General features: G+C 48.8%; 1 protein-coding gene across 4 annotated transcripts; it reads right to left on the bottom strand.

Annotated features, from left to right (window-relative positions):
• Window positions 1–27,689, bottom strand: STK36 (serine/threonine kinase 36). 4 transcript variants are annotated; one of them, XM_059168035.1, is made up of 27 exons: window positions 27,317–27,689; window positions 26,739–26,914; window positions 25,887–26,027; window positions 25,715–25,792; window positions 23,909–24,039; window positions 23,418–23,667; window positions 21,511–21,604; window positions 21,081–21,250; window positions 20,742–20,929; window positions 20,129–20,228; window positions 18,919–19,062; window positions 14,817–14,996; window positions 13,449–13,546; window positions 12,912–13,017; window positions 11,539–11,689; window positions 11,208–11,335; window positions 10,566–10,670; window positions 10,005–10,103; window positions 9,830–9,918; window positions 9,488–9,551; window positions 9,196–9,306; window positions 7,550–7,624; window positions 7,009–7,183; window positions 6,625–6,772; window positions 6,256–6,403; window positions 4,919–5,665; window positions 1–3,906 (listed from the first exon to the last, which is right to left on the bottom strand). In XM_059168035.1, exons 2-27 carry the CDS (start codon window positions 26,820–26,822, stop codon window positions 3,763–3,765), a joined length of 3,948 nt encoding a protein of 1,315 aa, XP_059024018.1. In that variant the 5' UTR covers window positions 26,823–26,914; window positions 27,317–27,689; the 3' UTR covers window positions 1–3,762. The 4 variants fall into 4 exon arrangements, with proteins under 4 accessions (XP_059024018.1, XP_059024017.1, XP_059024019.1 ...); XM_059168034.1 differs by having other exon boundaries at window positions 7,544–7,624; XM_059168036.1 differs by lacking the exons at window positions 26,739–26,914; window positions 27,317–27,689 and adding an exon at window positions 26,956–27,141 and having other exon boundaries at window positions 7,544–7,624.
• Between the last annotated feature and the right edge of the window lie 8 nt (window positions 27,690–27,697).

Genomic DNA, 27,697 nt, shown 5'->3' on the forward strand with positions numbered 1-27,697 from the left:
AAAAGCCTACATCAAAAGAAATGTGCCCAGACCACCTTAACCATGTGATCAAAGGGAACTTCACCAGTAATGGGAAAAGGTGACATCATTAGCTTGAGATGTGATATATGATACAGTAGAAGACATATCACTACTTATGTAGTGTTTCTGCTAAAGATGTATAACCTGTGGGGCACTAGGTGGCTCATTGGTTAAGCATCTGCCTTTGGCTCGGGTCCTGATCCCGGGTCCTGGATGGAGTCCCAAGTCGGGCTCCTTGCTCAGTGAGGACTCTGCTTCTCCCTCTGCTCCTCCACACTGCTCATGATATCTCTCTTTCTTACTCTCTCTCAAATAAAGAAAACCTTGAAAAAAATAATAAAAATGTATAAACTGAATCAAATGACACAGAAATCATCAGATATACCCAAATTGGCCTGTATTCTTCAAAATGTCCATCAATGTCCAAAAAGGCAAAGGAAAAGATGAGGGATGGTTCTAGATTAGAGACAACACAACTAACACAAAGCATGATCTTTGGTTGGATCCTGGACCAGGAAAAAAAATTGGTATAAAGAACATTACCGGAAGGAGGTGAGCAGGAGTTAGGCTAAATGGGTAATGTGTATTAAGAAGGGCACTTGTTACGATGAGTATTGGGTGCTATATGTAAGTGACGGATCACTAAATTCTACTCCTGAAACAAATATTACACTACAGGTTAACTAGAATTTAAATAAAAATTTGAAAAAAAAAAAGAGAACCATTTTGAAAAAAAATTATTACAATTGACAGTATTCAGTATTTGAATATGGGCAGCAGACGAGTTAATAGAATTACATCAGTGTTAAATTTCCTGATTTTGTTAATCATGTTGTGATTATATAAGTGAACGTCCTTGATCGTAAGAAATTCCCACGTGGGGCACGTGGGTGGCTCTGATGGTAAAGCATCTGCCTTTAGCTCAGGTCATGAACCCAGGGTCCTGGAATTGAATCCTATATCAGGGGAGCAGGGAGCCTGCTTCTCCCTCTGCTTCTCTCTCTCTCTCTCTCTGATGAATAAACACATAAAATCTTAAAAAAGAAAAGAAAGAAATTCTCAAGTATGTAAAGGTTAAAGGACATGATATTTACAACTTACTAATAAATGGTTCAGAAAAATCTGGTAAAAGCAATTGTGGCAAAATGTTAATCAGTGAAATGGGGTGAAAGGTATATGCAAGTTCTTTGTAACTGTTCTTTCAACTCTTCTTTAAATTTTAAATTACTCCAAAACAGAGTGCGTTTTAAACTACAGCAATGAAAAAATTTAAGAAGGAATAGGTAGGGGGTGCCTGGGTGGCTCAGTGGGTTAAGCCTCTGTCTTCAGCTCAGGTCATGATCTCAGGGTCCTGGGATCAAGTCCCACATCTCTCTGCTCAGCGGGGAGCCTGCTTTCCTCTCTCTCTCTCTCTCTCTCTCTCTCTGCCTGCTTGTGATCTCTGTCAAATGAATAAATAAAATCTTAAAAAAAAAAAAGAAGGAATAGGTAGAACCAGAATGACAAAATGTTTTTAATGGCCAAATCTGTGGGATCAGGGCTTGGGAGCTCATGACGCCATTCTCCACTTTTAAGGTTTGAAAACATGAACCTGCCTCTCACACTAGAAGAGTTAAAACAAATATACTCTCAAACACAGGCACAAATCCTCGAACCTTCCAGACATTCTCTGAATTCTAGGCACTACTCAGACCATTCACATCATATCTCTCGACACTTTGTGCAATGATAGAAAAGGAAGAGACATTGTTTACATATTTCAAATCCCTTAGATTCTATGCTCCCAAGAATGGAAACCTGTTTCCTTATTATGCTCCCTCATGATATGATTAACTCTTTTTTTATGCGAAAACCTAAAAAGTTGGTATATTTAATTTTTCTACATCAAATTTTTTATGTACCAGACAAGCATGGTATTTCTAGCTAGTATTTCATGAATTATTTGGGGAAAAAGAATTCTTTGCTAAAGTAATTCTTTCTAGTTCATTTTTTATGGGGGAAAAAATAATCTAGATTTAAAAATACAATACCGGGGCACCTGGGTGGCTCAGTGGGTTAAGCCTCTGCCTTCGGCTCGGGTCATGGTCTCAGGGTCCTAGGACCGAGCCCCACATCGGGCTCTCTGCTTGGCGGGGAGCCTGCTTCTCCCTCTCTCTCTGCCTGCCTCTCTGCCTACTTGTGATTTCTGTCTGTGTCAAATAAATAAATAAAATCTTTTAAAAAATACAATACCGTATTTGCCTGAATCCAGACAAGACTTATTGAAGTACTGTGGTTTTGCTAAAAACAAAAACAGGAGTTCTGATCTGTTAAAGAGATACACTAAAGTACTTAGGTAACATCACATGTTTCCCAAGATTTGTTTTAGAATACTTAAAAATAAATAAATAAATAAAATTCTTGACTAAAAGAAGAATAGCTATGGCAGCTGTTGGAACTATAATGGAGTTCACAGAGTTCCACGTCTCCACTTCTGGGTGTTTAAAAATTTCCAACTAATAGACTTCACATATTCAAAACTGAACTTGAATTTTCCCACCCATTACCACTCCACTAATAGCTTTCCTCATTTTAGTTAATGGCAATTCCATTCTCCCAATTACTTAGGACAAAAATCTGAGAGTCATCCTTACCTACTTTCCTTTGTTCACACCCCCACATCCGGCCAGTTAAAAAAAAATCGTATTTTCTCTATGTTCAAAATATATTCCATCCAAACTGGCCTTCCTCACAGCACCTCAAGCATGATTATTGTCTCTGCCTCAAATTTTCCCTCAGATAGCTGCACTCATTCCCTCATCTTCAAGTCTTTGCTCAAAGGTCATCTCAGTGACGCCTAGCCGGGCCATCCAACTCAGCACTCATCCTCTTCCTGTGCTTCATTTTTCTCCAGAGCTTTTCTCACCTCTCTATGTGCTATACAGAATTCACTGATTTTAGTAAGTTCATCGTCTTTCCGACCAGAATGGAAGCCAGGATCCCGTGTGAATAGGACACAATTGCTTCTGGCACCCCACAGCAGCTGAGAGAGGTGCTGAGCCCCATGACCTCTGACCCTGGCAGCTCCAAGCAAAGTAAGATATACATTCTATGACAAGAATTTACAAACAGAGGAAAGATAAGCAGAAGGAAGGCAGGAAGGCAAGAAGGCAAGAAAGAAAAAGAAAGAGAGAGAGGAAGACAGGCAGGCAGGAAGGGAAAGGAAAAAATAAATAAAGAAAAGAACGACCCCTCCACCCTAACCCACAGACAGGAATGTGGGCTATGGGTCCGAGAACCATCCACAGCAGTGAGACAGGCTCTGTCCTTATCACTGTCCTGGGGCCAGTGTGCTAAGGTAAAAACCTGCTGGAAGGATTGTAGGAGTTCCAGAAAGCAAGAGAGCTCCCAGATAGAAGATATGTCCCTGACATCCAGGAAGCATGTTCTTGGGATTAAAGGCACATGATCAGAGAAAGAGCCTTCGATGTAGAAAAGGAAGCAATCTTCTGTGGCACCAACATCAATGAAGTTTACTGGTTGAAATCAGTATCTGGGGAAAGGAGGGCACTTTATACATAAATCTCTTCTAGTTTCTCGTTCTCAATCAGTTCACCTGTAGCTTATCTCTCTCGATCTTTTTTTTTTTTTTTTTTAAGTCTCTTTAGCTCTTGGCTGAGTTGGTGTCTCATACAGTAGAAAAAGGAGAGGTTGGCAATAAGGGGCCAAAAAGGCTGGAGGACAGACCGCAGGAGTCTGAGATCACGTGCTGTGAGTTGGCCTCAAGAGGTGAATGAGTTTCCTGCAGTGTCTGGCAGAGGCGGGCCGGGGGCTGCTGGGCGCCAGTAACTGGTTCCCCAGAGAGAGCATGGCTAACCGCTCACTGGCCCCCAGGGACACCAGCACCTGTGGGACAGAGAAGAGATGACAGAACATGACATGGCCCAGCAATTCCCACTCTAGAAAAGAAAGAAAAAGAAAAAGAAAATGGGCTCTTGGGGACTCATCTTGATGAGACGGGGCTTACCAAGACCAGAGATCTATTCCCGTTTGCTCTGGTTACATACCATGAAAGCGAGGCACCGAGGGATCCACGCGCTCGTCCCCAGGAAGGGTAACACATGTCGTGGTGACAATTGGGTCAAAAGTGCACTTCCCAGCCATGGATCCTGACCAGTGGGCCTTAACCTTGTTGCTACCGAGAATCCCTTTCATTATTTCCCCACAGGGATTGCCAGAAAATCCTATCATTTATATCAGCACCATCCCGTCAAAATGTCTATTCCACCCAAGGTTACCTCACTGCACTGTAATAACTTGGACGTTTAGCTTTACCATAGGTAGATGTTTGGTTTCCTTTAGGCTACTTTATAGACAGGGTGGAAAAAGCAGAATAAAGCTGTGGTTACAGTATGGGGCTCAGGACTCCGACTCTTGAGCTCAGAAGTCCAGTCCCCCCAAATAGCTTTGTAACTTGGGACAAGTTCTCAAATTCTTAGTGCCTTAAGGTCCTCACCTGCAAAATGGGGACTATAATAGCTTACACCAGAAGATAAAGGGAAAATGATTAGCATGCTGCTTGTCACGTGGTGAGTGCTGAAAAAAGATTGGCTACCTGCTTCATGTCCCCTAGGATGAAACGCCTCTATGCCTCAAGATGGCCTAGTGTGTCTTCACCTCCAACCCACCCAGCCTCAAGACGGAAACCCTGGTCTTTGAGATCGCAGAACTTCCCACTCCTCAGAGCCCTCTCCTGCACTCCTGCCCTTCTCCAGGGTGGGAGGTGGGAGAGGAGTGCTTCATTTCCCACTTCCGGACAGGGGGTCAGGGGGTATCACAATTCCTTAAAGACTCCCTCGGAAAAATGTCGTGAAGTATAAGCCCACCATTGGGGTCCACGAGTCCCCCAGGGGTGTACCTGATGGATGCAGGGCTCCTGCCGGAGGCTCCGGAGTGCAATGAGGGCAGCCTCCTTCACATTCAGCTGTGGGTCCCCACAAGCCATCTCCAGGAGTCGCTGCGGTACTTGGCACTGTATCAGCTCTGCCCCCAGGCCCTCAGGCCCCAAGTTGCCCAGAGCCGACGCGGCGTTGCGCCGGATGCCGGCCTGAGGATCTCCGAGGAGCTGGGTCATACCGGGTACCGCGGCGGCCAAGGCTGGGCCCAGGGGACCCGCCTGGTAGGCTGCGTTGCCCACAGCGAAGCTGGCACTGCGCCGCACGGCAGGGTCCTTGTCTCCAAGCCCCAGCAGCAGGAGGTTGAGCAGCCCAGCCTGGCTCTGCAGCGCCCCCCGCAGGGCCATGCTGTGCTGCAGCAAGTGTCCCAGGAGCCCATAAGTGCGGGCCCGCACGGAGTTCTCTGGGTGGCCCAGGAGACTTCGCAGTGGCCGATAGGATTCATCAGAGCCGGCCAGGAGTTCCTGGATAAAGGACAAGTGGCTGGGAGACAGCACTCGGGCTGTGTGGGCCAGCAGCGAGAGAAGGTCGGAGGTGAGCACTGGCTGGTCACCCAGGAGGGCAACTGAGAGGAAAGAGATGACAGTTCGAGGGGAGGCAGCCACCGCGTTCACGAACTGGTTGAGCGAGGTGGGATCCGTGAGGGCCAGGCGTGTGAGGAGACTGACAGGCAACTCGGCTTGAGGCAACGGAAGGTGGTGACAGCAGACCTAGGGAAAGAGGGGCAGGGGCAGCCGGCAGAAGGGTGTCAGGGAGAGGGAGCACTCACTGCAGCGAGCCAGCTCGAAGGAGCCCCAGCTCTGGTGGAGAGAACAGCCAAGCTAGGCTGAGAAATACCACAGGGAATGGGAAGACCTGAGCCAAGCCCTCCACACGAGATGCAGTGTGGAGCCCAGGGGCACGGGTGTATGAGCATTCCTTGCTCTGCAAGGATGTGCTCGCTCTGCCTTCAGAGGCCCACTGCTTAGTGCCAGCAATCGCCAGAGAGGTGAATCCTGGCTGAGGAGCTGGGTCTCCAGTGCCTAGACTGGGATGTCCGCCCCATGGAGCTCTGACGGATCCAGAAGAGGGACTGGTGGAGAGAGGAGGGGCCAACCCAGCTCCAAGCAGTGCCTCTGCTCAGGCCTGAGTGCTTTCTCCACTCCCAGCCCTTAGCTGGAGCGGGGCCTCCACTCTTCCAGGGGCATGGGAGAGCCCTGGAGCTGCCGACAACTGAATAATTCGAGTACAAGAGGCTGGCCATCTTTCCCCCTCCCCGACCGCCCCCCCGACTTTTGTGCCTGAGGAGCTTCCCATGCACCTGCAGCAGGTGGGCTGCGATTTCTGAGTCCACAAAGTCAGCCAATACACCTCCGAGGAGGTCATCATCCACGTCCAGGGCGAAGGGAAAACAGAGGAGCTGGCAGACAGAGAGCACCACGAAGGGCAGAAACTCAGACCCGTGAGGCCTAAGGACGGCAGTGCAGAAGGATTGGCTGGGTCTTCCTCACCCACCCTTTACCATTCTCTGCCCCCTGCTCAAATCCCCAAGCCCGGCTCCCCTTCCCCCATCTCACCAATCCCACTGCTCGTCTCATAGCTCAAGCTGTCAGTTACAGCCCCCCCACCCGCTCCCCCGCCCCGCAGACCCTCCAGCCTGCCCGGTCTCCCTCCTCCAGCTCCGACTCACGCCCGGCCCAGAGGATGCAGGAAGCTGGGGGACAGCAGATGCTTCAAGGTGGACATGAGGGTACTTCCACGCTGCGACAGGTGGCTCAGGCATAACTGGGGCTCCTGGGTGAAGATGGCCACGGCCAGGCTCAACAGGGCGGCCACGCCTGGAAACACCCAGAATGGAGATTCAGTGGAGCAGGCAAGAGGCCCAGGTGCTCCTGCTTCTCGAGGGCTCCCCACTCTTAGTTCCTTTCCCACCAAGCATAGCCTGCGCCATCCTCTCCCCAAGTGACAAGTCATAGTCATCTCTGTGGACTGACCCAGGGCTGGGCGGCCTCCTCTTGAAAAGAAGCCTCAGTACTTTGGCCCCTCAATGGAAGTCACACTGATGGAAAGATACCTTGGGGGGAGATCAGCGTCCAGTCTGGCTCCGGGCTCTGTGGCCTGGACAGGGACGGCTCCTCTTCCTGGGCAGACACCTCCTCGGGGAGCCTTAGGGCCATGGAGAAGCGGTGCCATAGAACGGTCCACATTTCTGAGCTAGCCACATCCCTTATCAGGCTGCCCTTCCCTGGCTGGAGAAGAAATTGGAGGGTGGTTAGGGAGGTCGAAGTCAAACCTCAAATGTGCTTTTTTTCCCCCCCACTCTTATCCCTGACCTACAAGGAGAGCATCCAGAAATAACTCCTCTGTTTTTCCCAATGACCAAGGATCTCCCTGTTGTCTGAGTTCCCTTTCTTCCCACATTTTAATCATGTGTGTGACTGCTGGAAACCAGGGAATTATGGCTCTCCTCCCCCACTGAGGGGGCAGCTGTGATTCCCCAGAAAGGGTCTGTGCTGAGGGCTATCATAGGTGGCATTCTAGTTAGACAGAAAAGATGAATGTGGGTTGCTTTCATTCATTGTCTAGCGGTTCATCAACCTAGGAGGCACCTGCACCTGGGTGAGGAGGTGAAGCAGGAGGATGAGGAGGCCATCATAGAATCCACAGCCAGCTGGTGGGGTCAGCCGGACCTGTTGGAGAGAGGCAGGAAGAATGCAGGTCCCACACATGCAAGTCCTGGTCAGGCAGAAAGAGCTCTTCCCCAGCCTGGGGCAGTGTGGATAGCCCTTCTGGATTCAGGAGTTTGGGTTCCCAACTGTTCATTCAATGACTACCTCTACTCCAGAGACACATAAGCTGTTAGGATAGGAAGATACTTGCTGGACAAGCAGCCAGGGTGGTGTGGGGATGGAGACGCAGTGGAGAGGGCCTAACTCTGCCTTCTAGAGGTAGCACACTGGTGAAGTGAAAATTTCAAAGGCAGTCAAGAGAAGGAGGTGGTAGGAAGGGACAGCATTCCAAGTAGAACTCATAGCATAAGTAAAGCAGCTCATGAGGGATGATGGTGAATTTTGGAAGGGGTAAATCTGGGCACAGCAAGATTATAAAGCCCAGAGGAAACAGGTGAGCTTTGAGAAGAAGGTAAAGGAGTTTGAACTTTATCCCAGAAACAAGGGAAGCCACTGAGGACTTATGCAAAGTCTACATGGGCAAGATTTTCGTCTCTTGTATTTACTGCTGTATCCTCAGAGCCAAGAATAGTGTCTGGTCCTCAAGACATATTTCTGTACTGGATACTTATTGGGTGAAGAAATGATTAGACTTTTAAGAAAGCTCACCCTGGTGGCAGTAAAGAGTGTGGACCGGGGAGGAGAGAGTCTAGAAAAGAGATCCTTCGGCAGGCAAGTGCCACAGTCTAAGATCAATGCTGTGCACACATTCTAAGGCAGGGCAGTGACGGTGGTGGGCAGCAGAAGATCTGAGTGATGACAGGAAGGCAGAGCACATGGGACCTGGGGGAACCATCTAGATGGGGGAATAACGGAGCAGAGGGCACAGTCTATGAGGACTCCCAGGTCTCTGACTGGGGCTCCTGGATGAATAGGAATGCCATCCCTACTCCCTCTCTGAAGTTCAACTTCATCTAGAAAAAGCAGGTGAGTGTCATTACATTTCATGTGTCTCTCTTTCAAGCACGTTGTGGGAAGACATGCAAAGTGCTTTCTAAGTTATAAGGAATTCTGTGTCTATAGGGATGACAATCATCTGAATACGAAGTCTATCCTTCCTTCTACAAAATGACAGAAATACGGACACCCAGGTATCTAAAAACGAGGGCGGGGAAGGCCTTGAAAAGGAGAAAGCGACAAGGAGGCTACATGGTGGACCAAATTCCTGATGAATTCTCAGGACCCTAGCCATCTTTCCTATCTCAGTTAAAGAGAAGGAGAGGGGATAGGAGTGCAAACTGCAGGCAGAGAACAGATTAAGCTTTTGAAAAGATTGCAGGAGCTGCTGGAGGAGAGAACTAAAGTAGGCAGGAAATCTCATCCTCTGGTAATTCAGGTCCCCCTCCCTCTCCCCTTCTTGGCCTGCCAATCTGGGCTCAGAGGGGGCTGTAATCTGGGGGCCGGCAGAGAGGAAAAGAAAGACTCTTTGGCTCCTTTTCCACTCCTTGGTTTGCCCCAGGCAGGCTGGCACTTCAGTCTCTTCCCAGAGTGGAGTCCTGGGTCTGCGTCATGTCCTCCCTGGCCCACCTCACCTCCGCAGGGGCAGACAGAGCATGGGACGCTGCCGCAATCCACTCCACAGGCTGGAGGTCAAAGGTCACCCCTTGCTGACCAAGTTGTCCCAACAGACAGGCTGCTGCAGTCTGGGAGAAGTCAGAGGAGAAGGAAAGTCTGAGTCTGCACAGCAGGAAGGACATGCAGTCTCCGCCAGGCCCCAGGGAATGCCTCCGAACCAGCTGCTGCTGAGACAGTGATGCCCATGCTCCCCCTGAAGGGCTGGATAGCAGGGGGGAAAGGAGAGGAAGAGGAAAGCTGAGAACTCACCACGAGAGAGACGATGTGTGAGTGGGTAAACAGAGTAGCAATCTCGTTGCCTAGCTTCTCCATTCTGAAAAAAGGGGATACGTCAAAGGGTGCTGCCGAGGGAAAGGAGACTGGTGAGGGACCTCCCTCCCCGCTGGATGGCACTCTCCCAGGGGCTGTCCAACTGTCGCCAAAGCACAAAGTTGGTGGGACGCTATGTCTGTTGTTTGTAGAGAAGACTTCACTCTCTCCATGCCAATCCCTCCTCAGCACAGGCTGCAGGGTGCCATTCCCCCAATCTGAAGTCAAGGTGAGCTGTGGGGATGGAAGGTCCCAGCGGAAAGACCCCACTTCATGGCTTACCCAGAAGGCAGATCTTGCAGCCGGAGGACAAGAAGGGACAGGAGATAGAGTGCCACTTCGGTAGCCTCTTCCCAATCCACGACCTTTACCTACAAGGGAAGCCTCAGATAGCAGAGCAGCTTCCCACTGAGACAGTGGGGCCACCAGGATGCACCCGCCTATGTTGCCGACGTACCTTGCCCTGGACCAACAACAACAGTGACTCCAAGGCCAGGGGCTCTTGCCCTAGAAGGTGGCACAGGTGCTCACTGACGTGGCAGCAGGAGTAGAGAACCTGAGGGAGTAGGAAGCAGTTGGTCAGTGAGGCTAAGCGGCCCCTGGGCTTACAAGCAGGTTAGCCTCTCAACAGACCCTGTGTCCACCCCGGGGATCGTAGAGAAGTCCAGGCCACTTCTATCTCTTGTCACAAAACACCAAGATCGGGCTACTTCTCTGTTCTGGTGAGCACTGGCTAACACTGGGGCCATCTCAGTGGAATAGATTTAAAAGCAGCAAGGGACCTTCTCTGTCTCTTTCTCTCAGTCCTGGGGACCGAAAAGAAATCTGGGGCACCTGGGTGGCTCAGTCAGTTAAGAGTCCACCTCTTGATTTTGGCTCAGGTCATGATCTCAGGGTCATGAGATCGAGCCCCACATCCCATACACAGCATGGAACCTGCTTAAAATTCTCCGTCTCCCTCTGTCCCTTGCCCCCCTAAAAAAGAATGAATGAACAGAGATCTGGAGGACAGGCATACCTTGAGGAGGTGGAGGCACAGGATGGGATGCTGCAAACCAGAGATCAAGGATGGCCTCAGCTGGCTGCTGTCTTCAGTTAGCTGATTCGCCAAATGCCGAGAGATCTGTAGGGACACACCTGAGGCCTCCATTCCCATCCCGTTCCCAAGATTCCCATCCTATTCCTCTCCTATCTTCAACGAGTCAGGTTTCTCAACCCCTTGCTAGCCACTCTCCCTCAGGTTCACCAGCAACCTCAGACCTCATCCCACCCCCAGTCCCCATGGCCGATGGAGAACCAAAGGTCATGGCCTAGTTTAGCCCGAGTGCAGGCAGGTGCAGAGGAAAGCATTGCTGGCTGAAAGGGGGCAGGAAATCTAAACCCTGATCCCTTCAAGGAGCATCACAGGCATCTTCGGATCAGCCACCCTGCCAAACGGGCAGTTTATCACCAAGCTCTCTAACCGGCTGGCCAAGGGCTTTGGGATTCCGGGGACATCGTGTTCTATAAGGGGCCCAGACCCAGGGTGGGAGCATCTGTTTCTGGAAGTACAGAATAAGGGAAAGCATGAATGCTTGTTTTTCTGCCTTTCTGAGGAGCTGAGGCCAGCTCCCTCATCTCTAGCAACCGGATTAGAGGAAGCAGACACTGCAGCTCAGACCTGCTCCTTGGCTTCCCAGCAGCTGGGCAGCCCCACCGGAGCAGTACAGATGGCAGCCAACGCAGAGGACATGGCTCCCGGCAGATCCTCACTCTGCTCCCGCAGCGGCTGGCTCACTTGGGGGGCTCCTAAGGAGAAAGGCAAAGAACGCAGGGTTGGGTCTGGTTGTTTCTCTCAGCTCCCCATTCATTCTTCCAGAGCGCAGCTAGTTACTGAGCACTTGCCAGATGCCAGGTGCTAATCAAGGCAATGGCAGTTGGGGGGAGGGAGAGGGACGCAGAGCCAGAGCTGCCCCAGAGTAACCAGAACCTCAGTGCTCTACTCCGGTTACCTGGGGGACTGTGGAAAGGCAGCTGAGGAACCGTCAAGCCGTGGAGCAGCCCGTTCAGCACCGCCCGCTGAGTCGTCAGCAGGCTGGAGTAAAAGGCTTTGGAGACAGTCCAGCTGTTCCCATCCATGGCTTCACACAGAACAGTAAAGCACTAAGGGGAGACAAGGGTGGGGTCAACATGAGGGCAGCAGAAAAGTGATGGGGCTGAGGGTAAGGAGCAAGAACCCCCTGAGAACCTGAGAAAAAAAGAGAAAACCCAGAGGGACCAGCAGTGATGAAGTATTCCTCACATTATAACTGCCTTCACATTTCGAGGATGGCAATTTTAGATGGCAAGCCTTCTATTCTCTGATCAGCTGCCTCCCAGATGATACCTCTTGAAGTGTTAGCTATGGACCATGAGCAAATGAATTCCTGGGGATTCCTGGGTACCTCCCAACCCAGTGCTACTGGTTCAGAATTTTGGGTGGTAGGGTATTTATTCCAAACTCTCCATGACTCGCAGCACCGTGACCTATAGGATAAATGCTAGCCGATAACGTGAGTTGCTGATGCCCCAAATTTAGGTTAGACATTGAAAAAGCTTCCTAACTCAAAAGAGTTAAGGGACGTTAAACTAGGCTTTCAGACTAGAAGAGGTGGACTGGACTGCTAGCTGGAGGCCGAAATGCAGCCCAGATCTGTGTACCCCATGGGGCCGGCCTGTTTGAACAATGACTAGGCAATTGCTTACTTCCTCACTGATGTTCCTCTCTAACTCCTCTGAGATCCGTCAGAACCCAGATATCTTCTTGCTCCATTCTCCACTCTCCTGTCCCTCACCTCCATCCAGGGATGAGAACCCATTAGTTTACTGGTCCACAGGACAAATAAATTTGGGAAATACTAGCCCATCTGCAAGGCTCTTCGAGAAGGAATACTTCAACTTGTGGTTCCCTGAAAAAGGCCACAGTGCTTAATGCCTCTAGATCTTTATATATGCTGCGCCTTCTGCCTGGAATGTTCTCCCTACTTCCTGCGTCACACACCCAACAAACTTTTATGAGTTCTTCAAATCCTAGCAAAGATAATTTCTTTCAAGACGTCTTCTAGGACTCCCCAAGTAGGATTAATCATACCTTCTTCAGTGGTGCTTCTGTACTTCATACAAGTTTTATACAAGTTCTAATGTACTTCTCACACTGTTGTCCTTGATCATTTTTCATCTCCTCTACTAGACTATTTCCAGTCCTTTGAAAATGGGGATTTCTCTTACCCATATGGCACACAGTTGGGAAATGTTTGTTGTATTAACTTAACCTAACCCTATGTAGTTATAAGAAAGGGGAAGGGAGAAGCATCAAGGCAGGAATCTGGACAAGGGAGGAGATTACCATAAGGCTATCCCTCCGCAAGGTCTGCTCAGAGTCATCCGGTTGGGCCAGCAGTTTCCCCAACAGGTCCAGAAAGAGGTTGGCGGCCTCCTGAAACACCTGTAGGCTGGGAAAAAATAGCCCGTCTCCCTAAAAGCCCGCATGTGGTAAATGGGTCAGTTCTGGGCAGACAGGAGAAGCCCTGCAAAGGAACATCTCAAAACACTCCCTCCTCTTTCCCCTGCTGAACACACATGTGGTCTGCTATACACACCCTCTTCATTCCTTCTTTACCATTTCCTCTAGGTCATTCATATTGTGACCCTTCCCTTTAGTGTATGGGGGGCCCTTAGAGCCTGCAAGTCTTGGGGTGAACTTAGAGGGGTGTCGGGGTCCTTAGGGGGATTAGCTAGACTCCCAGCTGACTCCCAGTCAGACAGCCGATCCCTAACCCTTTGGCTTCTCCTTACTCAGCCTCCTCCTAACAGAGGGGGTAAGAAATGGGGGTAGAACTCGAAGCCAAAGTGGCCAATGGAGTAGAGCTGGCTCTCGTCCCACCTGTCACCTGTCTGGCTCCTCTCCAGATTGAAGGTGCAGCCAAAGTAGGCCTGAATCACAGCCATCAGGTCCCGTAAGAAGGTCCCATACCAACACTGCTGCCAGGGAAGAGGACAGAGAGTAAGGGCAATGTAGAGGAGGAAGACGAAAAAGAGAAAAAGCGGTAAAAAAAAAAAGAAGAAGAAGAAGAAGAAGAAAAGAAAGAAAGAAAGAAAGAAAGAAAAAAAAGGTGTCCGATATCCAGTCAGGCTGACCAAACAGGAAGGGGCAGAGGGAAGAGAGCCACCGGACAGAGAAGGGAAATCTAGAGGTAACAAAGTGGCGGCCAGTGGCCGGTAAAAAGCCTGAAAATGTGTCTGGTTTGGCCTGAATAGCACTCAGGAGTCTAGGAAGCTCTGTTTTTCAAAATAGCTCAAATTGTTCTCTAAATTCCTTAAAAACGCTTGAGGTTAGTACTCATGAACAGAAGGCCACTTTCAGCTGCCTGAGCCAAGGCCCTGTTAAACGTTTCCATATTCTCTCCTCTCAGCCCGGCCACAGCAGCACACAGCATGGGGAGGGAGGGATTCCACCTCAGACACACTGAGCCTCGGTCCTAGCTCCTCCTCTCATCGTCCCTGTGACCATTTATAAGTTAGTGCCTGCATATAAGTTGGTGAATCTCTGAATTTCAGTATCGATTCTATAAAATCAGGGCAATGAAAGCCTAGGATTTAACATTCCAAAACACAGTGCTCTACAGAGTGGGAAACTATGCATATAAATCCAGATTTCTAGCTCCTTTTTTTTCTTTCTTTCTTTTTAAAAGACTTTATTTGACACAGAGTGAGAGAGAGAGTGAGCATTCAAGCAGGGGGAGCAGCAGAGGGAGAGGGAGAAGCAGGCTCTCCGCTGGGCCCGACATCGGGCTCAATCCCAGAAGCTTTATCACGCAGCTAAAAAAATAAAAAATAAAAATAAAAAAATCTGCTCTGAAAGCAGATGCTTTCTGACTGAGCCACCCAGGCACCCCTGGATTTTCAGCTTCTCTTAGAAAACTGGAAGATCTGGTAACACTGCGCCCATGTTCTCACGTGGCAACAGTGAGCCGGAGCCGAGGGGATGTCCCATTCAGACTGGGCACAGGCTCTCTAATTTACCATATTCCCCACTGCTTATACGGTCACGCAGACTCTACTTCTCTGCGTGACAGGATCTGTCTGGCCTCAGACAGATCTCTACTAAATAGACAGGAGGAAAGAAAAGAAAAGGCAGTAGGCCGGAGAGAAATCCAAGATGGAGAAACTGAAGAAGAGGACATCTGCAGGAGAGAAATCCCAGGTGAAAAAACTCCTTGAAGTCTTCTGAGGCTCCTGGCATAGGGCTTACCTGCTGGATACTGCTGCTCTCCTGGCTGTGTCTGAGCAGGCTGAACAGGAGGCCGGGGAGCCCCGCCTCACGGCAGAAGGAGTACAAGGGAACCGAGTCACAGCAGCTAGACAGAAGACTGCTCAGGACCCGGAGCGCTGGGAGGATCTGGGATGCACCCTCCAGCACGTCCTTCAGGATCTGGGTGACAGCAGGGAAACACATAGGAATCGATATTATCAAAGGGAAAAGGAGAGTCACAGATACCAGTGTCCCCAAGGAGAGGCCAAAGCAGACCAGATGTTCCCACTCCTTTCTTTGGGTCTAAAACCCAGAGAAAGAGAACAGAGAAAAAGGGGAAGCGACCAAGGGAAAGGGGACCTCCCCTCCATCTCTGTGGGATCCAGTGCCATTCTTTTTTTTTAATTTATTTTACTTATCATAGAGAGAACAAGCAGGGGGGAGTGGCAGAGGGAAAAGCAGACTCCCCATGGAGCAGGGAGCCTGATGCCGGAATCGATCCGAGGACCCTAGGATCATGACCCAAGCCAAAGGCAGGTGCTTAACTGATTGAGCCACCGAGGCATCTCCCCAGTGCCATTCCTATCTGGTCCCTCACTTCTCCAGCCCTTCACCTTATACACGCACACATGCACTTCCAAAGATATAAAACAACAGACACAAAACAATGTCATTCAATTCCAGACAGATAAAACTGTATTATCTAACTCTAAATCAGGGCTTGACTACCACCCACAGGTCAAATCCAGTCTGCCACTTATTTATACATAACCTGCAAGGTAAAGGCACTCTGATACTTTCAAAGAGTTGTTCTTCAAAAGTTAACCCTTCAGAAAAGAATAACATTTACGTCAAGTGCTTTATGTCATTCTCCATTTCTAAATCTTTTCACTTGGGGTGCCTGGGTGGCTCAGTGGGTTAAAGCCTCTGCCTTCGGCTCAGGTCATGATCCCAGGGCCCTGGGATCGAGCCCCGCTTCTGGCTCTCTACTCAGCGGGGAGCCTGCTTTCTCCTCTCTCTCTCTGCCTACTTGTGATCTCTGTCTGTCAAATAAATAAATAAAATCTTTTTTAAATAAATAAATAAATAAATCTTTTCACTTATTTGCTTATTTACTCTTTACAACCATCCTGCCTCGTAAACACAATTACCCATTTTACAGAAGACAAGACTAAAGCCTCTAGATAGGTTGAGGTCAATTACCACACAGCTGAAGAGTAGTTCAGCTGGAGTTCTGAATCCACAAGACTTACCCTGGAGGCAGAATTTTCACCGGCCTCCCTACTGATGCCACTACCCCACTACAAGGACAGCATGGAAGGGCCAGAAGGGAGGCAAGGTCCAAAGGCAATTCAATGGGGAAAGGAGAGTCTTGGGCCAAGGGTGCTGGGATGACTGTAGAGCCGCATGCAGAAAGATGAACTTAGATCCCTACCTCACATTACATATAAAAAATAACTTAAAATGGGCAAGAGACCTAAATGGTAGAGCTCCAACTAAAAAGCTTTTAGAAGAAAACATAGGAGGAAATCTTCTGGACTTTGGGTTTGGGTCTGGAAGAGATTTCTTCCACATGACACCAGAAGCATCATCCACAAAAGAAAAAAATGGTAATTGGATGTCATCAACATTCAAAACCTTTGTGCTTCAAAAAACACTCTTATGAAAGTAAAAGAACAAATCACAGACTGGGAGAAAATATTTGCAAACCACATTCTGATAAAGGTCTTCTATCCACAATATACAAAGAACTGTAACAACTCAAGGGGACAAACAACCCAATTTAAAAATAAGCACAAGAACTGAATAGATATTTCACCAAAGAAGATAATACAAAGGGCTAATAAGCACATGAAAAGATGCTCCACATGAGTTATTAGCAAAATGCAAATTAAAATGACAATAAGACATGATTTCACATTCACTAGAAATGGCTGTGATAGAAACAGACAATACACGCTGGCAAGAATGTGGGGACACAGAGATCCTCACACGGTGCTGGTGGGAATGCAAAATGAGGCAGCCACTTTGGAAAATAGTCTAGCAGCTTCTTTTTTTTTTTTTTTTTTTTTTTTAAAGATTTTATTTATTTATTTGACAGAGAGAAATCACAAGCAGATGGAGAGGCAGGCAGAGAGAGAGAGGGAAGCAGGCTCCCTGCCGAGCAGAGAGCCCGCTGCGGGACTCGATCCCAGGACCCCGAGACCATGACCTGAGCCGAAGGCAGCGGCTTAACCCACTGAGCCACCCAGGCGCCCCAGTCTAGCAGCTTCTTTTTTTTTTTTTTTTTAATTTTTTTTATTTATTTTTTTTTTTTTTAAAGATTTTATTTATTTATTTGACAGAGAGAGATCACAAGTAGACAGAGAGGCAAGGCAGGGAGAGAGGAGGAAGCAGGCTCCCTGCTGAGCAGAGAGCCCGATGTGGGACTCGATCCCAGGACCCTGAGATCATGACCTGAGCCGAAGGCAGCGGCCCAACCCACTGAGCCACCCAGGCGCCCAAGTCTAGCAGCTTCTTAAAATGGTAAATATAAATTACCATACAACCCAGCAATTCCGAAATACCCAAGAAAGAAAAATGAAAACGTATGTCCACACAAAAACTTCCATGTGAATGTTCATGGCAACATCACTCATAAAAGCCAAACAATGGAAACAATTCAAATGTCCATCAACTGGTGAATGAATAAACAACATTAATTATGAATACCAATTAAGTAAAATGTTATCTTTTTTTTTTTTTTAAAGATTTTTTATTTATTTATTTGACAGAGAGAGATGACAAGCAGGCAGAGAGAGGGGAGGAAGCAGGCTCCCTGCTGAGCAGAGAGCCCGATGTGGGGCTCAATCCCAGGACCCTGGGATCATGACCTGAGCCGAAGGCAGCGGCTTAACTCACTGAGCCACCCAGGCGCCCCAAATGTTATCCTTTTTTTTTTTTTTTTTTAAAGATTTTATTCATTTATTTGACAGGGAGAAATCACAAGCAGATGGAGAGGCAGGCAGAGAGAGAGGGAAGCCGGCTCCCTGCTGAGCAGAGAGCCCGATGCGGGACTCGATCCCAGGACCCTGAGATCATGACCTGAGCCGAAGGCAGCGGCTTAACCCACTGAGCCACCCAGGCGCCCCAAATGTTATCCTTTTTAAAAGAATCTTTTTTCTCATTAGTACACCTGTATCAGAAGCGCCTGTATATTTATTATGTCTCCATTTTAAATTTCATCAACAAAATTTTTTATTGAAATTTGATTAGCCAATATATTGTACATCACTAATTTCAGATGCAGTGTTCAGTAATTTTTCCATTGTGTATAATACCCAGTGCTGATCACATCATCATCCATAAAAATTGTGTGGAAAAGTGCTCTCTCTCATTATAGAAGTATTCAATAATATCCTCCATTTTTGCCTTTTACTCTTCAATGCCCAAAATGTTTACCACCCGAGTTTGCCAACCCCTGCTTTAAATGAATGCCTTTCCCTTCAGAAAGAGAAAATTGAGGCCTGTTTTCTTTTTTTCTTTTTGCAAGATTTATTTACTTACCGGCGCCTGGGTGGCTGAGTCAGTTGGGCATCTGCCTTTGGCTCAGGTCATGATCTCAGGGTCCTGGGATGGAGCCCTGCACCAGGTTCCCTGCTCAGCGGGAAGCCTGCTTCTCCCTCTGCCTGCCCCCTTGCTCGTGCTCTCACTTGCTACCCCTCTCTCTCTCAAATAAATAGAATCTTTATTTTTAAAAAGATGTATTTATTTATTAGAGCAAAAGAGAGAACATGAATGCTCATGGGTGGAGAAGCAGAGAGGGAGAAAAGAATGGGAAGCAGACTCCCCACTGAGTGTGGAACTAGAGGCAGGACTCCGTCTCTCGATCCTGAGATCATGACCTGAGCTGATACCTAGAGCCGAACACTTAACTGATTGAGCCTCCCAGGAGCCCCTTTTTCTTGAGGATTGATGTGTTACTAAAGGAGGCCAGCAAATCTTGAATTAAATAGATAAACTGAAAGAGAACAGAAAAGGGACAAACTTTCTATTTCTTATGTTTTTTAATGCCTCATCTGTGACCACAATAGTCTGAAATTCCATTATATGGGCCCATTACCTGCCCCCCGGCCTCGTGCAGCTGGCCTTGGATGCGCTGGCAGAAGTCAGGATTGCACAGCAGAGTGAGCGGGGCCTTCAGCTGGACAGGCACTGGCTCCACGGTCTCTAGTAGGTGCTGCCACTCATCGTCGCTGTCTGGCTCCTGAGGCATAGGGGGGTGAAAGAGGTCAGGAGCATGTCAGGTTCAAGGACAGTAGCGCCCAGCCTGGGGAATTAGGGAGTAAATGCAAGAACCAATGAGTTCTCCAGCACAGATGTATTCATTTCAACCACTGGTTTCAAAAGGTAGAGCTGGCAGTATGAGAGGGGTCTTGAAATGTCTCTCCGAGAACACGGGCACAAGTTCATGAAGAGATACCTACAGACAGGTCTATTGCAGCATGATTTATAATTAAAAAAAAAAAAAAAAAATGGAGGGGCGCCTGGGTGGCTCAGTGGGTTAAAGCCTCTGCCTTCAGCTCAGGTCATGATCCCAGGGTCCTGGGATCAAGCCCTGCATCGGGCTCTCTACTCCACAGGGAGCCTGCTTCCTCCCCTCTCTCTCTGCCTGCCTCTCTGCCTACTTGTGATCTCTGTCTGTCAAATAAATAAATAAAATCTTTTTTTAAAAAAATGGAAATGTCATAAGGCCAATCAGTAAGGGAATAAGAAAGCATGGCACATCCATCTTAAAAATATTATGAAGGGTATACAGGAATTCTTTGTGGCATCCTCACAATTATAATAGTTTGAAACTATTACAAAACAAAACAGTAAAAACCCCCAAAAATGACATGTTCAGATGTAGAAGGATCTCCAAAACATATCATATGGTAAGTGAGGCACAATGTAAAACAGTACTTGCGGTGTGAACTCAATGATAAAAAATGGCCAAACTACAGATTTCTGTGTGTACATACACGTATCTATAAAAATTCAGCAAGTTTAGAAGAAGAAAGGTTAAACTAGCAACAGCAGACACCACTGGGATTGGGGTGAGGCTCAAAAGGGACTTTCATTTTTACCCATGTGTTCCAATTTTTGCTAATTACATGTTCATATGTTATGCAATTATCCTATCAATCTACAAATCGATGATAAGAAAGAAGTTTTTAACACAAGGGGAGCTCATACCTAGGATAGTTGGGAATCACTGTTCCAGAAAAACATCTACCCGGACCCAACATCCCACGACAGGGTCAAGGCCAAGAGGAGCCCCTAGAGCTTACCTCATTTTCTAGGTCCACTGCATCAATGCTCCTCTGGCCCACCACCTCTGGCCTCAGCTCTGGAAGAATTCGTTCACAGTCCTGGGCAATCCGGTTTTCCCTGCCAGAGGAACAGCAAGTAGTGGAGTCCCAGACCTGTGATGCTCAGGGTTCATTAACATGTCCATCGCTCTGGGTGCAGGGCAAGCATGAAGAACAAGCCATACAGGATCAGAGTGGGGAGAGCTTTTTTCTAGGATATGGCCAGGACAGGATGTTGACCTCTCCACATGTGTCCTTGACTGTCCTTCCACTTTGGATCTTACTCTCAAGTCTACCTTGGCAGTTTCCACCTGTAGCTCTCAACTCAAATAATCTTCCCTTTTGCATGGAAACAATTCTTTCCTTCTCAGTTAATGTACAACTGAGGCATACAGAAAAGAAAATTCCCACAGTTCCCAATGAATCAGGAAAATATCCAGAATCAGAATTCAAGAACCCAGGACTTGGACTCCCAGGGCCCTGCTCCATGAGACGCTGGCTAGTGACAGGCACCATGTTGTATTTGCTTTGGCTAAAGCCGAAGATCTGCAAGATACTTTACTCTATAAATCCCTAGCTATCCCCTCCTCACCGAGGGGCAGGGGGGGCCTCTCCAGCCCCCCACTCAGCCCAGCTGCTCTTCATTTCTGAGGCCAAGATCCCAGCCAAGAGGCCTGGTTCCTGAGGAGTGGCTCTTAGCCTAGGCAGAGGGGCTGTGCCACAAGCCATCTTGCTGGTCCTGTCCTCTTGCGCAAGGGCAGGTCCTGTGTTCTGGTGTTTCTGTGGGAAGCGGACAGGAGACACTGAATCAAAACTATTTGGTTGCCATAGGGCAGTACAAATTCTACTTGTGGTCCTTCCTTAACCTTCCTTCTCCAACCTCCCCAGTTACTAGCCTGTTCATGTCACACATCCCCTCCATCCCACATACCTTCTGCTTGGCCTCCTCAGCCATATGCTTACAGGCTTGTTGCAAGATGCGAGATCGATTGCCCTTGGGGGCCAGCCGATGTACCTGTTGGTCCTTGAGGACCTGAAGTTCTGGTGGTAGGCGACTGGTGAATGGGGTGCCCAAATCTGGGCTTCCTGGTTCAGTTATTACTGCAGGGAGGAAAAAAGAAGAACACGTGATCACACTAGAGCTGTGCCACCATCTCCACTTGGCCAGAGACAACTTCCGTGTCTTTAGGCTTCTGTGGAAGGAGACCATTTGACAACATGACAAAGAGGGAGCGGGGTTGCAAGGGGAGTGGCAAAGATTAGGCAAAGGGCAAGGAAGAAAGTTCGAGACCCTGGGGAATGCGGGCAGATGGGGAAGAGCCTGGGGAAGTACCAAAGCCCTGGGAACCGTAAGGACTCACTGGTGACACGACCAGCTATAAAGGGGTGATGTAAGAGGTCTGGCCAGGACAGACGCTGCCTGGGGTCCTTGGTGAGCAGTCCCTGTAGAAAACTCTGTGGAGAGAAAAGAATACCTCATGAGTCTTCGCTTTCCTACAGGCTCTCTTTAACTCACCAGTAGAAGCAGGAAACCAAGACTCTGGGGTCCATTCCTTCAGTAAACTGGCTGGCTTCAGTAAACCACCCTCTACTCCTATCTGTAGCCCTCATTTCCCTGGCTCCAGGAACAGACTTCACTGCCTCCCCTCTGGGAGAGCCCCGTCCTGTCCAAAGTCATTCTGGCGTCTTCACAATCGCCTTCAGAAAGCAAACATTCAAAGGAGTCCAAATGGCTCACTGTGCCCTCCCTCCGATGGCGGGCTTGTCTGAAGCTGGGTGGGAACAGATGCGTTTGTGGTGAAGAGCACACTCACACTCAAGTCATTGCGTACAGACGGGCTTGGGAGCCCGCCAACACAGAAATCCTTCGGCAAGTCTTCAGATGGTGGTGGGGAAGGGAGACTGCCTCTGAAAGGCGCACATCTGTTATGAGGTATCCTTGGGAACATCCTCAGTTGGGCCTCAGATGGGAACAGAAGGTACTGGTAGCTGATGACCACTGTTCTAAAACAAGGTATCATCTGTGGCTCTTGCTGAATGAAGATGCCTGCATGTTGCCTCTGAGGGAGAAGGAATGGCCTATCGCCCACTTAAGTTTCTTTTGTTTAGATTCTTTCTGGCTGGTCTTGACCAGGAGCTTACCCAACTAAAGAGATTGGGGAGAGATTTGCCCCTTTTCCTCTTAGAGCAAAGGAAAGTTATAATGAGACTGCACTCGGGGGAAAAGGTTGCATTTAAATTCCAATAAGGGGGGCGCCTGGGTGGCTCAGTGGGTTGGGCTGCTGCCTTCAGCTCGGGTCATGATCTCAGGGTCCTGGGATCGAGCCCCACATCGGGCTCTCTGCTCTGCAGGGAGCCTGCTTCTCTCTCTCTCTCTCTGCCTGCCTCTCTGCCTACTTGTGATCTCTGTCAAATAAATAAATAAAATCTTAAAAATAAATAAATAAATAAATAAATTCCACTGAGGGCCCAAATTTTGCCCTAGGTAAGAAATAAAAAGGGTGGGGTGCCTGGGTGGCTCAGTGGGTTAAAACCTCTGCCTGCAACTCAGATCATGATCCCCGGGTCCTGGGATCAAGGCCCGTGTCAGGCTCTCTGCTCAGTGGGGAGCCTGCTTCCTCCCTTCTGCCTGCTTCTCTGCTCTGCCTACTTGTGATCTCTGTCTGTCAAATAAATAAATAAATAAGATCTTTAAAAAAAGAAATAAAAAGGGTGAACTCTTCTTCCTCCCTCCCTTCTCACCCTCCCCCCACTGTGAGTTTGCTGCAATCAGAGGGCACCACCTCTGTCACCTGCCCCTAATAGCTGAGCTAGTCCCACTGGCTCTGGCCATTTGAATGTCTGAAGATTCCTTCTTTCAGGAAGAAGACTAGAAGTTCTGTGGGAAGATCTAGAAGTTCTGTGGGAAGAGCATGAATGGGGGGAGGAGGGAGAAGCAGGCTCCCCACTGAGCAGGGACCTTGCATCTGATAGGAAATAAGTGGAACAGAGAGTGCGTAAAAGGATAGCAGCTGTCCCTGGTGGCTTAAAATTACCTTTCCATTGCGATAAAGAATAACCCACCCCAAGGAGGGGCTGCTAGGTTCAAGTTTGGTGGACCTTAGAACAGCCTCCCAGAATCAGTCCCTACAGGAGAAAAGCAAGGCAGCTGGGCCCAGCTCCTGCACTCATTAACAGCAAAATCTTGCCCCAGATTTTGGGAAAGGGAACAGAGGCAGAGGAAGACGGGTTTCTGATGCAAAGTGAACTCCCTTTCTACGTTCATTACCTTGAAGCAAGGACTAATGGCGGTCGGCCAGCGCACAGGGTCCTTGAGGATGAGACTGACCAGCTGAAAGATGCTCGTCGTGTAGAAGGGAGGGGTGCCCACCGCCAGCTCATACAGTATGCAGCCCACGGACCAGAGGTCCGCGGTGTGGTCATATGGGCGCTCTTCCACCAGCTCTGGAGACATATAAAGTGGTGTGCCTTTGATGGATGTCAGCACCATTGTGTTGGTGCTCATCGCCCGGGCAAATCTGCGGGAGATGGTGGAATGGAAACAGGAAGAGAGAACATGAACAATACAAACCAGCCCTGGTGACCACTGCCTATCATTGCGTGAGTTATCCCAAAACTACACAGACAGCACCTTCCTAAAGACCAGACAGGAATCCCAGTTTCCAGCTCGGCTTCAACAGTAAGGCCCAGCGAAGTCAAGCATATGGTCTAACACTCCCGGCAGAACGAGAGGCAGTGATGGAAAGTCAGACCTCTCACCCAAAGTCACAGAGCTTGATGCCACCACCCTTGGCAAGAAGGATGTTCTGAGGTTTCATGTCTCGGTGGAGAATGCGGTGGGAATGCAGATAGTACAGAGCGGACACCAACTGGGCGGCAATGGCCTGAACCTAAGGGTCACACAGGTAGGAGAAAGAAAGGAGAGGTCAGAGGAAGGAGCCTACTGAGGAACCCAAAGACACTTCCCTAAATTACTGATGTGATCGTCTCTTTTTCCTTCTTACAGAGCTTCCCTTGACACCTGCCTTAGTTCTTGCCCCCCAATCATTCATTCATTCATTTGTTCACTCACTCATTGAAGAAAAACGACCATGGATGGACAGATCATCCTGTGCCTCTCAGATGCATCATTTATAAGCTGATGAGATAATACCACCACCTCCTGGGGCACCTGGCTGGGTCAGTCATTAGGTACCTGCCTTAGGCTCAGGTCATGATCCCAGGGCCCTGGGACTGAGCCCTGCATTAGGCTCGCTGCTCAGAGGGAAGGCTGCTTCTCTCTCTCCCACTCCCCCTGCTTGTGTTCCCTCTCTTGCTGTCTCTCCCTCTCCCCATACCCCCATCAATTAAATAAATAAAAATATTTAAAAAAATAATAATGATACCACCTCCTGCATCAGGATCCCTGCTCAGCAGGGAGCCTGCTTCTCCCTCTCCCCCTGTTCATGCTCTCTCTCTCATTATCTCTCTCACTCTCAAATAAACAAGTAAAATCTTAAAAAAAATAATAATAATACCACCTCCCTTATATAATCCTTACTACAAGGATTAAAGAAGTTACAGCACACCATGCTCAGAATGGTATCTGGCACTTAGTAAGCCTTCAATACACATTACCTATTGTTAAATAAGACAAAATCCTTTTTCTCAAGAGACATGGTCAAACAAATAAGATACACAAAATGAGCAAGATCACGACTTACAAGTAATAATGCTCAGAATGCTCAGAGATGGCACGCTTCAACAGGACATCCAGAGGGGGTCTACTTGCTAGGTACAGAGAAATCTCTAGAACAAGTGTGGTTGGAGAATGTGTTTGCCCCTATCCCGCTGTTAACCACTAAATCTTGGTGGTGAATCCTGCTTCAGCACAACCCTTACCCTTTCCTGCCCTCTTGATACCACTACACTAGCTCTTCTTCCCTACAGGTGCTTAGTGACATCAACAGCATTAATAATAGCTAACTAGGGGTGCCTGGGTGACTTAGTCAGTTAAGAGTCTCCCTTTGGCTCAGATCATGATCCTGGGGCCCTGGGATCAAGCCCTGCATTGGGCTCCCTGCTCAGCAGAGAGCCTGCTAATCCCCCTCCCTCTGCCTACTGTTCTCCCTGCTTGTGCTCTCTCTCTCTCTGTCAGATGAATAAATAAAATCTTTAATAATAATAATGATAACAATAGCTAACTATGTTGAATGCTGTGTGTCAGGCACTCTTTTAAACCCTTTACATGGATTAATTCACGAACCTTCACTACAGCCTCATGAGACAGACATTATAATTATGTCCATTTTTTAAATGAGAAAACTGAGAACAAAGAGGTTAAAGTAACTTGCCCCTGAAGAACCAGCTAGAAAGTGGCAGGGTCAACCTTTGTACTCCGAGACTTTGGCTCCAGTGTTCACATAATTTCCTGGCATACCACACTGTCTCCATATACACCCAGACTCTTGTATTTTCCTTGGGAGTTTTCAAAATGGTGACTCCCAGTACCCTCAGCTTTCCCTATCAGTCCCTTAAGCTGAAAAAAGGTCAGGGGAGGGGAGAAGTTTGAGCTAGGGAACATACCTGGTCTTCAGGAAGTTTTCCGTCATCTTCCAAGATCTGAAAGAGCTCTCCCTCAGCGTAGTCTGTCACCACTACCACCTGCAAGGAGAAGGCAAAGGTCCTGATGGCTCCAGCTTGATACATTCTGAGGCCGGGAAATTTCTGGGAAGAGTGACCCAAAACCGAAGGGCACCTCTTTGTCTGTCTCAAAGCTGTCAAGCATATGTACAATGTTGGGATGCCGCAGACCCCGCATGATTTCAATCTCTCGTTGCAGGTTCCTTAACTCCTTCTCTGAGCGTCCCAGTTTTGGAATGAACTTCAGGGCCACCACCTGTCAGTGGTAATATGAAAAAGAGTAAAGGCCTAACCACGCTATTGAAACATTCACCTAGAGCTCCAGAATTCAGGCTTTCGATTGTGAGAGCAAATTCTCATTCCTCACCAGTCTCCTACTCCCCTTCCCCATGGTACCCTGGCCTTATCCAGCCCCTCCCCACCTCCCCGCCAACCTCTTGCCCTAGGAAACACCAGCCTTGGCCAGACAGATCCCTTTGGTGGATTCTGGGAGAGGTGTTCTGATCTGGGTAAAGAACTCTGATTTAAGAGATTTAGGGGAAAGAGAAGGAAGAAACAACGAGGAAAAAAGAACAGAGTTCAAGTGGTCAATCTCTTCTTACATGGTATGATAGAGGAGAAGTAACAGTAAACATAAAATTTATTTGTTTACTACATGCCAGACACTGTACTAGTATAGTAATTCAGCACAAATCACATTTAATCCTCAAACTCCATTAATCAGATACTACTCATAATTATCCTTATTGTAGAGATGAGAGGAGACAGACACTGAAAGTTTAAGTAACTTGTTCAAACTACTTATCTAGGATCTGAACTCAAGTAATCCAATATTAGGGCCCAATACTCTGTGAGAGGAATGAGGGAGTCAGCTCCTCAGGAACACAGGTCGCTATTCTGGTCCCATTTTCCGCGGTGGCTGGAAGTACAGAATCCCACCCAAGAGATACCCCTCTTTGTTCACCACCTGAGCACTGTATTTTCTTCGACCCTTGTACACCCTCCCAAAGGAGCCTTCTCCAATCATCTCCAACACGTGGTACTTTTCCATGACAGAAGTTTCAGGCTCCCTCAGAAGGAAGAAGGTAGAGATGGTGGTGAAGGGCTACAGCTCCCGGGGACAGTTCCACACATCTAGGAGGCCTGGTTCGGGCATGGAAGAAAGGTTAATTAATGTTAGCCACCTTGCCTTTTCCTTTTTCATAATAATCAGGTCTCAAAAACATCGTAGGGTAGACTGGACAGAAAGATGAGATCTTGGAGCAAACAGAGCGCCTCCTGTCGTCCTCCCTCCCTTTCAGCCACCTCCTGTCCCCCAGGCCAATCTCGTTCCCACCGGACCCCGAGTTCCCCTTCCACCTCCACGCAGCCCCGCCCACCCGACCCTCCCCCTGTCCCTCTTCCTCTCCCTCTCCTTCTCCCTCTCCCTCTCTCACTAGGCCTCGCCCCTTAGGCCCCGCCCCCTCCGCCCAGCCTCGCCCACCCGACCCCGCCCCCTCCGCCCAGCCTCGCCCACCCGACCCCGCCCCCTCCATCCAGCCTCACCTACGGACTCCGCTTCTTCCAGCCTCTCCCAAGCTCCTGACACCTCCAGGCTTCTCAGCACCCCCTCCCACGCCCCCTGACCGCACACTTCGCAGACCGGAGCCCCTCTCTCACCCCCAGCCTAGGAGCTTCAAGCTCCTCAGGCCGAGGGACGTCGACCCTGGCCTTCAGCCCCGCCCCTTCCGGCTGCCTGCAGACTTTGCCTGACTTATAGATCTTCTCCACCGCCACTGCCGGTCTCTTTAGACTCCCACTGCTACAAGCTGTACTCGCGGGAACTGGTCAGGGAGGTTTACAGGACGAAGGCGTTCAGAGGTGTTGGGAGAGACGGCGGACGGCCCACAGGCACTTCCTAGGGCACTTCCGAACCGTCTCTCTGGC

The sequence above is a fragment of the Mustela lutreola genome, chromosome 3 (genome assembly GCF_030435805.1).
Source record: "Mustela lutreola isolate mMusLut2 chromosome 3, mMusLut2.pri, whole genome shotgun sequence".
NCBI lineage: Eukaryota > Metazoa > Chordata > Mammalia > Carnivora > Mustelidae > Mustela > Mustela lutreola.

Bases quoted from the DNA above. Each gene is read 5' to 3' on its own strand.
- STK36 (XM_059168034.1), bottom strand. From the start codon at position 26,822: ATGGAAAAGTACCACGTGTTGGAGATGATTGGAGAAGGCTCCTTTGGG. The intron at 26,028-26,738 runs GTGGTGAACAAA...TACCACTGACAG, and splicing joins GAAGAAAATACAGTGCTCAG to GTGGTGGCCCTGAAGTTCAT. The intron at 20,229-20,741 runs GTGAGGAGGGGA...TTCCTCTGGCAG, and splicing joins GAGGCCCCCCCTGCCCCTCG to GGAAAACCGGATTGCCCAGG.